The sequence below is a fragment of the Pecten maximus genome, chromosome 4 (genome assembly GCF_902652985.1).
Source record: "Pecten maximus chromosome 4, xPecMax1.1, whole genome shotgun sequence".
Lineage (NCBI taxonomy): Eukaryota > Metazoa > Mollusca > Bivalvia > Pectinida > Pectinidae > Pecten > Pecten maximus.
The window spans coordinates 44,325,730-44,343,933 of NC_047018.1; the positions used below are offsets into that span (position 1 = coordinate 44,325,730).

General features: G+C 36.8%; 2 protein-coding genes across 3 annotated transcripts in view; one reads left to right on the forward strand and one right to left on the reverse strand.

Moving 5' to 3' along the window:
- Positions 1–2,958: 2,958 nt before the first annotated feature.
- Positions 2,959–8,291, reverse strand: LOC117326194. Of its 2 annotated transcripts, none has more exons than XM_033882842.1 (2): positions 7,513–7,734; positions 2,959–5,678 (listed from the first exon to the last, which is right to left on the reverse strand). In XM_033882842.1, the coding sequence occupies exon 2, from the start codon at positions 4,466–4,468 to the stop codon at positions 3,443–3,445; it is 1,026 nt and encodes a 341-aa protein (XP_033738733.1). In that variant the 5' UTR covers positions 4,469–5,678; positions 7,513–7,734; the 3' UTR covers positions 2,959–3,442. The 2 variants fall into 2 exon arrangements, with proteins under 2 accessions (XP_033738733.1, XP_033738734.1); XM_033882843.1 differs by having other exon boundaries at positions 2,961–5,678; positions 7,513–8,291.
- A 4,304-nt stretch (positions 8,292–12,595) lies between these two features.
- LOC117326570 overlaps positions 12,596–18,204 on the forward strand; it is a 34,448-nt gene continuing 28,839 nt past the window's right edge. The window contains exon 1 of the mRNA XM_033883328.1: positions 12,596–12,673. Within this exon, the coding sequence (XP_033739219.1) occupies positions 12,607–12,673 (67 nt within the window). The 5' untranslated portion in view covers positions 12,596–12,606. The remainder of the gene's footprint in view (positions 12,674–18,204) is intronic.

Below are 18,204 nucleotides of genomic sequence, written 5' to 3' on the forward strand. Positions count from 1 at the left end.
TGTTACACATTTCTACTGAATATAAATTATGATTTCAAAATGTATATTCGAACATATAGATTACAGCACAAGTGAACATAAGCGGTACAATGTGTACCAAACCATTTTAAAACTCACCTAAAAGGTTATTAAAGCTAAATAAAAAGGATATTAGTGGTATTGTCTCCGTTCAAAAGGCTGGTGTAACTGCTTTGCTCCGCCATCTTCTATGAAAGATTGCTCAGCGCATGACTAGCCGGAAGGCGCCATAACGATAATTATCGTCTTGTCGGGGCGAAAAGACGATGATTAGCGGGGCACCATAACGATAAACAGCGTTATGGCGGGGCGAAAAGACGATGATTAGCGGGGCGCCATAACGTTAAACAGCGTTATGGCGGGGCGAAAAGACGATGTTTAGCGGGGCGCCATAACGATAAACAGCGTTATGGCGGGGCGAAAAGACGATGATTAGCGGGGCGCCATAACGATAAACAGCGTTATGGCGGGGCGAAAAGACGATGATTAGCGGGGGCGCCATAACGATAAATAGCGTTATGGCGGGGCGAAAAGACGATGTTTAGCGGGGCGCCATAACGATAAACAGCGGGGCGAAAAGACGATAATTATCGTCTTGTCGGGGCGAAAAGACGCTGTTTATCGGGGCGCCATAACGATAAACAGCGTTATGGCGGGGCGAAAAGACGCTGATTAGCGGGGCGAATTAACTCGCCCCGCTGATTAGCGGCTTCACGTTTTCGTTATTTCGCGTTGAGTTGTGGCGTCTTTTCGTTATGGCGCGGCGCCATAACGCTAATTATCGGGGGCGAAAAGACGAAGATTATCGTTCTGTCGGGGCGCCAGAACGAAACAACGAAATGGCAGAAATCAGCCACCATAAATCCTGATCATTTCTGGTAAAAGCGAACTTAACAAAATGTCATGAAACGGTAATACTTGTCATTCTCTTCCTACCTGCCTATTTTAAGACATGCACACACTCAGGTTATGAAGTAAAGGAGAAATCAGATATTCACTAATCAAGTGATTAAGCTAATCATATTTTGAACAACTGGGCCCAGAACGTAGTAACCTATACCATAAGCATGATCTGTCTACAGTTTCGTTTTTTTTTTTTTTTGCTTTTATTTTCCGACACTTTGAGTACCGTGTTATCGGAGAGGATAATGAACATCTAATTTGAATTTGATTGACAGTCTATGCCATATGCTTTGTTATTTTTAGTCGATTCAACTGTGCCGATTACTTCGTGATGAAGTTCGTATTTAACATGGATACATCTCCATGCGAATCAGGAGATATATTACCCTTGTCATGTCGTCGCATATTGTCGTAAAATGTACCTGATCATATGACTCCAGACCGTGTACGTTGGATTATAGCCCGAGTCTCCTCTGGCCCTGATAACAGACATTGGCCCTGTTATCGGCTTATTTGGTGAAGCAAGGTTTTAAAAAGGTTGGCTGGGTCAATGGACCTGGTGTTATTTTCTGGGGGTAAATAAACAACACATAAATACAAAATAAACTCTGAGTAATTACTTACAAGTTTGATCCACCAGATACCTTCACTTGAATCATCAACAGTTTCAATATGAAAATGAAACAGTTCATTACGCATTAAAACCCCAACACCACCGGATCCACATTTTGCGATTTTTTATGAAGACTTTAAAGGGCATTCCTTCGTTCGGATATCAGAAGTATACACAATTTCTATTGGTGAAATATATGTCCGAACGATAATTATATGAGTGTTTGTGCCTACAAGTAATGAATTAAACACCAAAATACAAAGGAAAATGCCTATCGTATACAAATACCATATGTCTTTGCAGTAATTAGTGATACTTCGGGTCGAATTAAGAATTTTCAGGACTTAATACTCGAAGAACTTTGTTTACCTTGAGAGGTAAACTGCCGTATTAATGCAAAACTTGTAACTTTTACTACTTGGAAAAAAATTAATATTTTCCAGTAAGTTTTATTTTAACTACCTAAACTTTATTCAAACGAAGGAATGTCCCTTTAACAGTTTCGTATTTTTTCAATGCAATGCCTCTACTGTAAAATTTTGGCAACTCTGTACAGTATATTTCTGTTGGTCTTACTAAACAATTAATTTCATTTGTCAATTTGCTTATCATCTTTAAGGAAAAGGCATTATTATTGTATTTCTTCATTAACTTTTGGTATTCTTCTTCTAGCTATCAGAATGAAGTAACACACAGTCCTCCCGAACACTACAGTTATAAATATACACTGGCCATTTTGATCTTAATCATTCACTGCTCTCTATTATTAAGCTACATGTCCATCCTTATGCTGATCCTCGCAGGTGATATACACCCAAATCCGGGTCCTTCTTCCACATCTAGTGTTTCGTCTGCATCAAATTCTACCAATCCCTTTCCTATTTTACAAGAAGATCGGGTCTCGGGATCCTTACTATCAATTGCATGTTTAAACGTTCAAAGTATTAGAAATAAAATTGATATCCTTGAGGCAGAGTTCACTAATTTAGATATATTGGCTCAAACAGAAACTTGGTTAAACTCGGACATACCAAATGATGAAGTAATGATACATTCCTTTAATGAACCCTATCGAAATGATAGACAATTACGACAGGGGGGTGGTGTAGCAGTATATGTCAAACCGGAATTAGCTTCTAAACATAGATCCGACCTTGATGTTCCGGAAATTGATTGTATCTGGATTGAAGTTAACTTTACCAATTCTAACTTCCTCATAGGTACTTTTTATAGACCTCCGAACTCTCCTTGATCAACATGGGAAAAAATTATGTATTCAATTGACTTAGCAATGAATTTCAACACTAGTGGTGTCTTTATAACTGGATATTTCAATGACAACGTTCTACCTAAGCCTAGTACATATGTAAATTTACTGACAACCAATTTTAATTTTAAACAATTAGTAAATGACCCAACCTACTTTACTGAAACTACATCGTCGGCTCTTGATCTATTTTTAACAAATAACCCAAATGTTATCAAATCAGTAGTTGTGGAGGACCATTGCTTCGGTAATGATGTTAGATATCATTGTCCTATCTTCATTACAGTTAACACTCCTTCCCGACAAAAACGTACTGTCAGACGGAAAATTTGGTTATACGACAGAGGCGACTATAATTTACTTAGACAGACGCTTAACGAGACGAACTGGGACGGAGAATTTGGTTATACGACAGAGGCGACTATAATTTACTTAGACAGACGCTTAACGAGACGAACTGGGACGTTTTACTACACGATGACGACTTCGACCTGTCCGTAGACATTTTTTCCAAAGTAATCCTAGATGCTACTTCTAATTGTGTACCCAATAAAACTGTATTTATACAGGGCATCCACCATGGCAAGCTTGTAAGACTAATAATAAAACTCGGACAACAGATCTGATTTGACACAAAAGTCTTAGATGGGGATCCAATCCCTGCCACAATGATTACTGTACACAAACAACCGAAACCTCGAGATTATGTGCAGTGTCACAGGAATCATCCCCCCATATATATATAACTGGCGTGCTTTCATGATTTTGTCCATAGGTAGTCTTGCTTCCATTTTGGAACTATCTAGTTCTATGCCTAAAAAAGTTAGGAGGGTACAGGGGAGAACTGTTTTGCTGTCTTTAATGGGGATGTGTGTGCACCGACAAAATTCTAGGAAGTTGTCCAGATCTTCCTGACATTTAGAGGTACCAGGTGGTGCTATAAATAAAAATTCATCTAAAATATGAACCACCCCTGCAGCCTTAAACTTTGTTTCCATTATCCAATGTAAAGCAGAGCTAAATGCCTCAAACAAGCGACATGAGATAGAGCATCCCATTGGTAACACTTTATCAAAGTAAAATTTGTCATCTATCTGAAAACCTAATAAGTTGTAATCCTTAGGATGAATTGGGATAAGACGAAAAGCAGACTCAATGTCTGTTTTTGCCATAAAGGCCCCCTTTCCGAACTGTTTGATAAGATGTATAGCATCATCGATAGTCTGATAAGCCACAGTGGCCTCCTCCGGATTTATCCCATCATTTATAGATGCTCCCCCCGGGTAGGAAAGATGATGAATAACACGAAACTCATTGGGTTCCTTTTTTGGTACAAGGCCTAAAGGGGATACCTGCAAGTTGGGGAAAGGTGGTGCAAGAAATGGACCTTGAATTCGACCTAATTGGATTTCTTTGTTAATTTTTTGTTTCAAAGCAGTGGGGTTATCAAGGGCAGATTTTAGATTTTTTGAAAGCCTAAATATACGTGGCCCCTGATATTTGAGAGTAAAACCATTGGTGAAACCCTTATACAAAAATTGAAAAGCATCCCTCGGGTAACCCTCTAAGAAAGGCAGCAAAACTTGGACCTTAATAGGGGTTGGAAGTTTATTATTTGTTTTGTTTGTTTTGGGGGCGTTGGCCTTGGCTGGTAGCTGACTGGCCATTGCCTCCACCTTTTGAGGTGGAGTCAGGATTGTTAGCGGAGGATTGTGACTTACACTGTCGGGAGGAATGGGCTCCTCCACAGTTGGAGAAGGTATGGGGAAACTTGCAGCGGGTTCCCCGCTTGCATGATCCTACTTTGTTGAACGACCAACAAATTCCTTTTGGGAAGTTGTTGGCCGATTTCTGGGGAAAGGGCTGTTGAACCGCTGGTTGGTTACGTGCTGCATTTCTGAGACCAATGGCTGTCGCCTCTAAATAAAATTCAGAGTGCATGTCACCCCATGAAGCATGGGGATAAAACTGATGCCATTGTCGAAAATTACAATCATAGTTCAGTGCTGCAGCAATTCCCGACCTCCTGTGAAGCGTTTGAACAATGTCAGCATATTTCATAAGAGATGAAATAGCCTGTGGATGAGTTTGTACGTAAATGGCTACAAAGACATGAAAGGCAGACAACCACTGCTCAATGTTTCTGATAGAAAATTATTTTTGTTTTGGAACAATGGCCAATTCCGTGCCATGTAACTGAATTTTGAAATTTTCTGTGTCTGCTGACTTTTGAATGAGTAGCCCAAAATCAATGAACTCATCGGCTAGAATTTTCATTTTAATTTTGGTATCAACATGCATACCGAGAGGTCGGGAGATGCTGTGAATAGTAGGATGCATAAGGTTTGTCTCACCCGTCAAATTTGACACAACAATTTGCTAATGGTGCAGTAATGTTCATATTTGATAAATGTTCCGGTTGTTGGATATTTGTGTGCACTGATGGCATAGAAAGTCCACTGTTAGCCTGTGGAACAATGTTTGTCATATCTGAGGCTTGAACCGTCGGAGATCCAGATGCTGCAGCAGGAATGTTGATTCCTGGCGCCACTGCAGGGAGTACTTGTGTACTGTAGTTAGCTGGTGGACCTGGTGGAAGGACTGTTGGTGCTGTGGCACCTGCGCCATTTACAGGCATAGGCATAATGTATCCCTCATCCTTCATTTTTTGGAATAGCTCCTTAATAATCTCCTGTGTCGTTGGCAATGATGCGGGGCTTGCCAACCCCACAACTGGTGTTGTCACTTCAACATGAGGAGCTGGCGGTTGAGTCTCAGGATCTTGTATTCTCGTACTTGTAGGACGTCTCCTACCCACCAATGTGTTTTGCAGTGCTGCACGCCTACGTGTCCTCCTTGAAGGACCTGGCCCATGCTCTGGAAAATAAATTTATTGAAACAGTATCTGGATATCAATATGTCTCAAAAACCAAAGATCTAATGATTCCAACGTAGACCGAACCCATCAGTCTGTGAGGTAATATGTGTTGTAAAGTTAAACAAACACAAAGTCAACATTTAGAGTTCAAATGATTCCTGGGTGTTGATAATTACCGAAACAAATTAAACTCAAAACAATGTTGAAAGTTTTAAAACTGTTCAATAGTTAGAACATTCCTTAGCATCTGATGAAAGAAAATAGCTGTCAAATAGCTAGGGAATTCATTCACCATGTTGAACGAAAATTATTTGAACTGTAGGTTAATAAAGTCTATGTGATACAAATTATCTGTTTACACAGAACACATGAACATGTATGAGAAACACACACATAAACGTGTGTGATAAAAACTGTGTAGTACCATACAGTGAAACGCTTATTTTATAAACTACAAAATATGCATACACATGCTAACAGAATTTGCACAGCCCACATGAGCTAACACGGTAAAAAGCTGTAAAACACATGTAAAACGAACATGTAAACACTAAACATGTGAAATGCACATGTAAACACTACACATGTGAAATACACATGTAAACACAGACTACACAGCCCACATGAACTCACGTGGTAAAAACTGCACAACACATCACGTGAAATCACATGTAAAATAAGACTCCTCAACCAACATGTGACAAACGCGCCTACAATTGTATACAACACACTACACATGTGAATGCACATGTAAACAAATCTGCAGAGCCTAATTTACGTTACACGTAATCAAAGTGAAACTACCTAGGCGGCAACCTCCTATGTAAACACAGTTTGACCTCTCGCCTGCCAACAATATCCGTTTGTAACAAATATAAAGGGTATCTAATCTCAGATATATTTTACAGAAACATCGTGAAGATGCGACAAATGTAACGTACGATTCCACTACAACACTTACTATTGACCTAGATAAGCAACAGCTGGGCGGAAGTACTCTACACTTGCGCAGTCAAACTCAAAGTATGACATCACATACATCCCATAATAGCTCAAGTGTTTGTAAACAATACTGATAATGAATATGCATGACCTTACCTTATCGAGAAGGAAAATAAGTCACATGTTATCGGCAACCAATCGTAAACCCCGTAGGGCGGGCACCTCGGACAGAATAGATGTATTTGCGCATGCCCCCAGGCGATAAATGGACTCCATCCCTACACAAGACATCCAAAACACCGTCCTTGAGACCCTTATGTCGCCAGTAGAAAACTTTTGAACCCACACAGCTATGTTTCAAAGACATATACATAAAATCCACATTGTCGTTATAGATATCAACAGTTGAACATCTTGTTGTCTTACGATAGAACAACTGCATAAAACCGACTCGCTTGACACCAAATCCCGCCATTAACCACTGAGCTATAGAAAGTAGGTCGGTAACCAAAGTGTCCTTCATCCTCTCATAATCGACACAGTCTAAGTCGTTTCCTCCAATTTGAAGTAAAACCACAGAGGGCTGCACATTCCGTACATGTATAATATCCCAAATCCAGCGAGCATACAGCTGATTGATTTTACCGCCACTTTTACCGACACAACAAATTGCTAAACGGTCTGGGTCAAAACCGAGATTCGTCCATGAGCCCACTAGGCTATCATCCAATCTTTTGATGAAACTATGACCCAATACCAGGACCGAAGACATTGTAACGGACAATCCAGAATGTCAACAAAAACTTTGGTAAAAATATGGTCTAGAAATGGAAGATCAAAATAGGCAGATAACTTAAACAGATCAAAATTGACCTTGACCGTATTACCCACCTTGTTCTGCCATCTTGGATCTTCAGCCTCTGAGTGAAGGCAGCTACGTCATGCGCTTTTGTAGCGTTCTAAATTTAGCAACATATTAATGCGCAAAGTGATTTGCTTGACCATCTCACTCCTCCCTTTACTGCCTCCTTCAATAATTACTGTAAAGTTTCTAAATAAAAACAGGAATCCTAAACAGAGTTCTGCCTGCATAAATGGCATTAAAACAAGTTTTAATTTGTATTTATTCGCAAGACTGACGCTCCTTGGATGCACAATGAAATCAGAAAACTTATTCGGAAGCGCAAACGTGCCCATAGCAATGCTAAACGAAGAAATACGCCGGAATCATGGCAACAGTTTAAAAATTTACGAAATCGCTGTGTATCATTAGTTCGTGTGGCTAAGGCTAATTTTCGTGATAAAATGATTCAATCATTGCACAACGAATCGAATCTAAATTCAAAATCTTGTTGGAAAAATCTTAAAACTCTATGTGGGTTTAACAAATCCACTGACATACCTATACTCAAAACTAATGACACTTACATCGACAACGACATGGACAAAAGCGAGGCACTGAATGACTTTTTTGCTAGACAATGTTTTCTTGACGACAACAACACACCGTTACCACCTATTGACGGACGAAACAACATCGTACATAAACTCGACATAATCTCTATTACAACTGAAGACGTAAAAGACGCTATTTCACAATTAAATGTTAATAAAGCTGTCGGTCCTGATCTTATCCACCCGCGTATTCTTAAAGAAGCTACCAATCAGTTATCCCAACCGTTATCAAAATTATTCAATATATCATTAAGACTAGGCTTGTTCCCTTCAAAATGGAAAGTTGCAAATGTTATACCAGTTTTCAAAAAGGGTGACTCTTCTTCTGTAAATAATTATAGACCAATATCCCTATTGAGTATTCTAAGTAAAGTCATGGAAAGATGTATTTTCAAGTATCTTTATAATCACTAACACACTAACAGTATATTTACTAAACATCAGTCAGGATTTAGGCACGGCGATTCCACTATAAACCAGTTGGTAGACATAACTAATAGATTTTATTCGGCAATTGATGATGGCAAAGAAATTCGGGTTCTCTTTTTTGACATTAGCAAAGCATTTGAAAAGGTATGGCACAGAGGTCTTCTTCATAAATTAGAATCTATAGGTATCACTTACAAAGCCCTACAATTTTTCACAAATTATTTACATGGACGTCAACAATGTGTTGTTATAAATGGTGCTTCTTCATCTCTTAAAACTTTGTATGCTGGAGTTCCCCAGGGGTCTATTCTGGGACCAATTTTATTCTTAGTTTTCATTAATGATATTGTTAATGAAATTACTTGCGATATTCGTCTCTTCCTCTCTTCTGACATAACAAAAATTTCTAACTGGGCTAGTTCTTGGCTTGTTACATTTAATCCAAACAAAACTGAATCATTGATTATTTCCAAAAAACTTTACAAACCTTTTCATCCGACTCTATATATGCTTAATACCCCCTATATTTCTGAAGTTGAACACCACAAGCACCTAGGTTTAAATTTTAGTAATGATGGAAGATGGGATGAACACGTTGATACAATAATTAATAAATCACAGTCAAAACTTGGAATTATGAGAAAACTAAAATTTTATTAGATAGATCTTCTCTAGAAAAAATATGTATATTCTTTATAAGACCCTTAATTGAATACGGGGACGTGGTTTGGTCTAACATCCCACAAAACCTTTCAAATTTATTAGAAAATATCAATATTGAAGCCGCAAGAATCGTCACTGGCTCGACACGTCTAGTTAACACTGACAAACTTTTACGAGACGTAGGTTGGGATACACTTGAGACAAGACGTAGACACCATAGACTGATATTATTTCATAAAATGTATCATAGCCTAAGCCCTTCTTATTTGTCGAACCTTATTCCTCGTCTTACTGACCATCGCTATCAGACAAGACAGGCTAGAAATATACCTACAATCCTCTGTAGAACTGCAACATATTTCAACTCATTTCTTCCTTGTGTCATTCGCGAATGGAATGCATTGCCTGAACATGTACAAAACCTAACGGTCCCACAGTTTAAATCATATCTGTATAGAAATAAGGTGCAAGTTCCAAAATATTACAACAGTGGAAGTAGATTGGGTCAGATATACCATAGCAGATTACGACTTGGCTGTAGCAGTCTCTCACAACACCTCTTTCTCAAAAATATTACTGATAATCCTCTTTGTCACTGCGGTGAAGTAAAATCTCCTGAACATTTCCTCTTTCATTGACCCCAATATACTCGTATTAGAAGAGAAACAATAGATACCCTCCCTTATAATGTTAACTTAAAGTCTGCTCTCTGTGGGGACAGTACTCTTCTTCCAGATCAAAATGAAGACATATTCCTTACTGTTCAACGTTTTATTCTAGAAAGCAGACGCTTCTCAAATTGATATCGTATATCAAGAGCTCGATCGGGTGATTCTTGGAGCTTTATCTGTATTACAATGGCATCATATCTCTAAATATAATATATATATAACATGTTTATCATAATAATGAATTAAATAGAATACGCGCCAACATGTATCATGTACATACTGGTACTGACACAGTTGGGACATGGATTAAGATTTTGAATTATGATTTTCATTATTACCTAATTTTTCTGGTTTAAACTTTGTATCAAACTTACCATATCCATGCTCTTTTGACTTACCGTCGCCTGTATATAGTTTGCTATTTCTTTTATAAGGAGACGAATTAACATAAGCTTTAGGCTTGTTTTCGAATCCTTACATTCATGTAATGTGTACAACTTTGCTGTTTACAAAATAAAATACTGTTTAAACCAAAGAAACTACCCACATGTCTTAGACTCGTATGTTCATTCTGAGCTCATATGCTGAGCGCATATAAGCGTAAGTTTACAATTCTATAAATAGCTTTGCAGCCAAAAATTCCACGGGATAACTTCAGGTGTCACGTGACTAATCACGTGATTATCACTAATTGACAAAAATGGCGGTAATGTCTATTTATTTGTATGTCGCTAGATTACGCAAAAAATATCAACAGGAATGGAAGGCAAGTTGTAACATGAAATTTTTTAAATAAAATCATTTGTTTATTTGAAAAGAATATAACGATTATGATCAGTGACTGATTGATGTACTGGCGTCTTGTTTGTCAAAACAGTTTGGCCTATATTTGTCTCGTCGGACAGCGCGACCGCAGTTTTCTATCGGAGGTAAACTATTTGCATTTTCGATGTTACTAGGGGTCATAAAATAGATGTTTGCTAGGCCTAATTAAATGTACATCTTATATAGTATAACAAAAAAACATCTTGTGTAAATCTTGGATTTAATAGACCGTTTTGTCCTTCAATTGATTTTTTGTTCAAAGATTACAAGCAGCTTTACTGATTCAGATGTATATCAATAATCTTCCACAAGTATTAAAGAATAAGGGAAATAACTATACGCAGCTATTGGAAAGTTGTAGGCAGATAAATATGTTATACAATTTTTTGTTATACATACTTGTGTTATCTGAGGAGTCAATAATGTTTTTTTTCTGTATTTATTTGAGAAATCGCTCATATTTGTGGTATGTTTTGAGGAGTCGCTGGTGTTTGTGGTATTTATTTGAGAAATCGCTCTTGTTTGTGTTATCTGAGGAGTCAATGCTGTTCTTTTCTGTATCTGTTTGAGGAGTCGCTCGTGTTTGAGAAGTCAGTCGTTTGTGTTACCAGTTTGAGAAGTCAGTCGTTTGTGTTACCAGTTTGAGAAGTCAGTCTTTTGTGTTACCAGTTTGAGAAGTCAGTCGTGTTTGAGAAGTCAGTCGTTTGTGTTACCAGTTTGAGAAGTCAGTCTTTTGTGTTACCAGTTTGAGAAGTCAGTCGTGTTTGAGAAGTCAGTCGTTTGTGTTACCAGTTTGAGAAGTCAGTCGTTTGTGTTACCAGTTTGAGAAGTCAGTCGTATTTGAGAAGTCAGTCGTTTGTGTTACCAGTTTGAGAAGTCAGTCGTTTGTGTTACCAGTTTGAGAAGTCAGTCGTTTGTGTTACCAGTTTGAGAAGTCAGTCGTGTTTGAGAAGTCAGTCGTTTGTGTTACCAGTTTGAGAAGTCAGTCTTTTGTGTTACCAGTTTGAGAAGTCAGTCGTGTTTGAGAGGTCAGTCGTGTTTGAGAAGTCAGTCGTTTGTGTTACCAGTTTGAGAAGTCAGTCTTTTGTGTTACCAGTTTGAGAAGTCAGTCGTTTGTGTTACCAGTTTGAGAAGTCAGTCTTTTGTGTTACCAGTTTGAGAAGTCAGTCGTGTTTGAGAAGTCAGTCGTTTGTGTTACCAGTTTGAGAAGTCAGTCGTTTGTGTTACCAGTTTGAGAAGTCAGTCGTATTTGAGAAGTCAGTCGTTTGTGTTACCAGTTTGAGAAGTCAGTCTTTTGTGTTACCAGTTTGAGAAGTCAGTCGTGTTTGAGAAGTCAGTCGTGTTTGAGAAGTCAGTCGTTTGTGTTACCAGTTTGAGAAGTCAGTCTTTTGTGTTACCAGTTTGAGAAGTCAGTCGTGTTTGAGAGGTCAGTCGTGTTTGAGAAGTCAGTCGTTTGTGTTACCAGTTTGAGAAGTCAGTCTTTTGTGTTACCAGTTTGAAAAGATAGTCGTATTTGCGTTATTTGTTAGAGGAGCCGCTACTTATTTTTGCGATGTCTGTTTGGTATGGTATGGTATGGTATGGTATGGTATGGCATGGCATGGCATTGTCTTGCTGACATGTATGTTCGTTTCCTCGCTAGACTCGGGACTTTTGATGATTTGTTTATTTACAACTTAACTTATGTTATTTGGATCTGAAACGAATACTCGGTTTATATATACTTTTATATGTCCCATTGCCCTACATGTTGATATGCGGATGCTATAGATGACCTTTGACCCGTTTTACACAATACATGCAAGTACTTATATTTGAATGTGCGGATGATAGAGTTTCAGGCGATCGTGCTCTGTATACCACTTCCTTAGCAGATCTTCCTTGTGTCAACATTTACACGGACTTCCTCGTCCATTCAATTGTGTGGCTTTCAAGAGCCAAGATGTGTTGTTGGTTGGTGCCAGGATTGCTGATTCTGGTACTGAACAATGGACTAGCTCATGGCCAAGGTAAGACTATTATGTATAAACATGCAGTGTAACAACAATCCAACTTTCAGACAGTAACAACAATACAATCTACAGACTAGCAACAATACAATCTACAGACTAGCAACAATACAATCTACAGACAGTAACAACAATACAATCTACAGACAGTAACAACAATACAATCTACAGACAGGAACAATACAATCTACAGACAGTAACAACAATACAATCTACAGACAGTAACAATACAATCTACAGACAGTAACAATACAATCTACAGACAGTAACAACAATACAATCTACAGACAGTAACAATACAATCTACAGACAGTAACAACAATACAATCTACAGACAGTAACAATACAATCTACAGACAGTAACAACAATACAATCTACAGACAGTAACAATACAATCTACAGACAGTAACAATACAATCTACAGACAGTAACAACAATACAATCTACAGACAGTAACAACAATACAATCTACAGACAGTAACACAATACAATCTACAGACAGTAACAACAATACAATCTACAGACAGTAACAACAATACAATCTACAGACAGTAACAACAATACAATCTACAGACAGTAACAACAATACAATCTACAGACAGTAACAACAATACAATCTACAGACAGTAACAACAATACAATCTACAGACAGTAACAACAATACAATCTACAGACAGTAACAACAATACAATCTACAGACAGTAACAACAATACAATCTACAGACAGTAACAATACAATCTACAGACAGTAACAACAATACAATCTACAGACAGTAACAATACAATCTACAGACAGTAACAATACAATCTACAGACAGTAACAACAATACAATCTACAGACAGTAACAACAATACAATCTACAGACAGTAACAACAATACAATCTACAGACAGTAACAACAATACAATCTACAGACAGTAACAAAATACAATCTACAGACAGTAACAACAATACAATCTACAGACAGTAACAACAATACAATCTACAGACAGTAACAACAATACAATCTACAGACAGTAACAACAATACAATCTACAGACAGTAACAACAATACAATCTACAGACAGTAACAATACAATCTACAGACAGTAACAATACAATCTACAGACAGTAACAATACAATCTACAGACAGTAACAACAATACAATCTACAGACAGTAACAACAATACAATCTACAGACAGTAACAATACAATCTACAGACAGTAACACAATACAATCTACAGACAGTAACACAATACAATCTACAGACAGTAACAACAATACAATCTACAGACAGTAACAACAATACAATCTACAGACAGTAACAACAATACAATCTACAGACAGTAACAACAATACAATCTACAGACAGTAACAATACAATCTACAGACAGTAACAACAATACAATCTACAGACAGTAACAACAATACAATCTACAGACAGTAACAACAATACAATCTACAGACAGTAACAACAATACAATCTACAGACAGTAACAATACAATCTACAGACAGTAACAACAATACAATCTACAGACAGTAACAACAATACAATCTACAGACAGTAACAACAATACAATCTACAGACAGTAACAACAATACAATCTACAGACAGTAACAACAATACAATCTACAGACAGTAACAAACAATACAATCTACAGACAGTAACAACAATACAATCTACAGACAGTAACAAATACAATCTACAGACAGTAACAACAATACAATCTACAGACAGTAACAACAATACAATCTACAGACAGTAACAACAATACAATCTACAGACAGTACAACAATACAATCTACAGACAGTAACAACAATACAATCTACAGACAGTAACAACAATACAATCTACAGACAGTAACAATACAATCTACAGACAGTAACAATACAATCTACAGACAGTAACAACAATACAATATACAGACAGTAACAACAATACAATCTACAGACAGTAACAACAATACAATCTACAGACAGTAACAAATACAATCTACAGACAGTAACAACAATACAATCTACAGACAGTAACAACAATACAATCTACAGACAGTAACAACAATACAATCTACAGACAGTAACAACAATACAATCTACAGACAGTAACAACAATACAATCTACAGACAGTAACAACAATACAATCTACAGACAGTAACAATACAATCTACAGACAGTAACAATACAATCTACAGACAGTAACAATACAATCTACAGACAGTAACAACAATACAATCTACAGACAGTAACAACAATACAATCTACAGACAGTAACAACAATACAATCTACAGACAGTAACAATACAATCTACAGACAGTAACAACAATACAATCTACAGACAGTAACAACAATACAATCTACAGACAGTAACAATACAATCTACAGACAGTAACAATACAATCTACAGACAGTAACAATAATACAATCTACAGACAGTAACAACAATACAATCTACAGACAGGAACAATACAATCTACAGACAGTAACAATACAATCTACAGACAGTAACAACAATACAATCTACAGACAGTAATAACAATACAATCTACAGACAGTAACAATAATACAATCTACAGACAGTAACAACAATACAATCTACAGACAGTAAAACAATACAATCTACAGACAGTAACAACAATACAATCTACAGACAGTAACAACAATACAATCTACAGACAGTAACAACAATACAATCTACAGACAGTAACAACAATACAATCTACAGACAGTAACAACAATACATTCTACAGACAGTAACAACAAAACAATCTACAGACAGTAACAACAATACAATCTACAGACAGTAACAATACAATCTACAGACAGTAACAACAATACAATCTACAGACAGTAACAACAATACAATCTACAAACAGTAACAACAATACAATCTACAGACAGTAACAACAATACAATCTAAAGACAGTAACAACAATACAATCTACAGACAGTAACAACAATACAATCTACAGACAGTAACAATACAATCTATAGACAGTAACAACAATACAATCTACAGACAGTAACAACAATACAATCTACAGACAGTAACAACAATACAATCTACAGACAGTAACAACAATACAATCTACAGACAGTAACAATACAATCTACAGACAGTAACAATACAATCTACAGACAGTAACAACAATACAATCTACAGACAGTAACAACAATACAATCTACAGACAGTAACAATACAATCTACAGACAGTAACAACAATACAAGCTACAGACAGTAACAACAATACAATCTACAGACAGTAACAACAATACAATCTACAGACAGTAACAACAATACAATCTACAGACAGTAACAATAATACAATCTACAGACAGTAACAACAATACAATCTACAGACAGTAACAATACAATCTACAGACAGTAACAACAATACAATCTACAGTCAGTAACAATAATACAATCTACAGACAGTAACAATAATACAATCTACAGACAGTAACAACAATACAATCTACAGACAGTAACAATAATACAATCTACAGACAGTAACAACAATACAATCTACAGACAGTAACAATACAATCTACAGACAGTAACAACAATACAATCTACAGACAGTAACAACAATACAATCTACAGACAGTAACAACAATACAATCTACAGACAGTAACAATAATACAATCTACAGACAGTAACAACAATACAATCTACAGACAGTAACAATACAATCTACAGACAGTAACAACAATACAATCTACAGTCAGTAAAAACAATACAATATACAGACAGTAACAACAATACAATGTACAGACAGTAACAACAATACAATCTACAGACAGTAACAACAATACAATCTACAGACAGTAACAACAATACAATCTACAGACAGTAACAACAATACAATCTACAGACAGTAACAATACAATCTACAGACAGTAACAACAATACAATCTACAGACAGTAACAATACAATCTACAGACAGTAACAACAATACAATCTACAGACAGTAACAACAATACAATCTACAGACAGTAACAATACAATCTACAGACAGTAACAACAATACAATCTACAGACAGTAACAACAATACAATCTACAGACAGTAACAACAATACAAATCTACAGACAGTAACAATACCATCTACAGACAGTAACAACAATACAATCTACAGACAGTAACAATACAATCTACAGACAGTAACAACAATACAATCTACAGACAGTAACAATCCAATCTACAGACAGTAACAATACAATCTACAGACAGTAACAATACAATCTACAGTCAGTAACAACAATACAATCTACAGACAGTAACAACAATACCAGTTTGAGTTGATATTAACATGTCAGATGTCATATATGTAAAGCAAAATTGCTCTTTTTACATTAAGCGAAATTTCCTTGCAGTCCATTCGTAATTATGTGCTAAAACATCCCCAAACAGTATAAAATAAATTGCCTCAACATAGTAAATAACAGTTTTGTAATGAAAATTGATTGACGATATTGCTTTGTGATTTTTTAAAGAAATACGAGCATAGGGGAAAATCTGTTTTGCATTCAAATATTGTGAAGTGAACTAAAAATAAAATGTTTATACTTGGTTTCATTAGTACACATTGAGTGACACATACGCTAAAAACCAACTAAAGTGAATTTTCCACTTTCAAAATGGCCGCTATGTTCCCTGATAACCATAAATGTTATATTTTCGTACAACTGCGGAATCAATTTTCTTACAAGAACGCTACATAATAGATTTATCTTGGTTTACACATTAAACCATCTAATCTGGAATCCAACATGGCTTCCTCGTCCTAAAATCTTATTGACCATGTCAGTGTTGGTCTACATCGTAGTTCTAAGTGTCCAAGTCGATCATACCTAATTCCTGCAAGATGACGGTTGGTAGCGATATCTACATTATTTGAGGTTTATCTTAATCCTTTTGACTTTTGGATGCAAATGCTTACTGGTTTTCAAATGCATGTAGTATCCTACAGTAAATATGATGCTGGCTACGTGGGCATATACCCCATAGTTCTCTGTCCAGCAGGACACTGGCAATAATAATCCTTTATGGGATTAATGGTGTTGGATCTGTCATTCTTGATCCAAGCATTGTACTTTACTCTACTCGTATGCCTCGAGTGGATCTGACATCGTTCGCTGTCCCCTGAGTGCCGATAGATCCATATCTCATAGTCACCTTCATCACTGAGATGCTCACCGATCTAGCCAGCTGGCAGTGATATTTTGCATGTGCCACAGGATATTGTTCGAAGGTATTCCATGTCTAACTTTGGAAAGTCACAATTATCCGCAGTTGCATCTAGTATGACAACTAGTGGCTTGGCCTTTCTCGTAGGTTCTGGCTCATTTTTCACATGCTGAGATATAGTATTGTGAACACAAAGACGCTTTCATTTTGTCAGCCCGCACTCTTTCTTTTGCGTCTCGCTCAGGTGTTCAAACATATACGAGTCCTCGGATTCCATTCAGATATGGTGCCTCGATATCAATGAAATAGTTGGAGGCAAGTTGTGTTTTGTATAAAAACATTGCTTGAAGTTTCC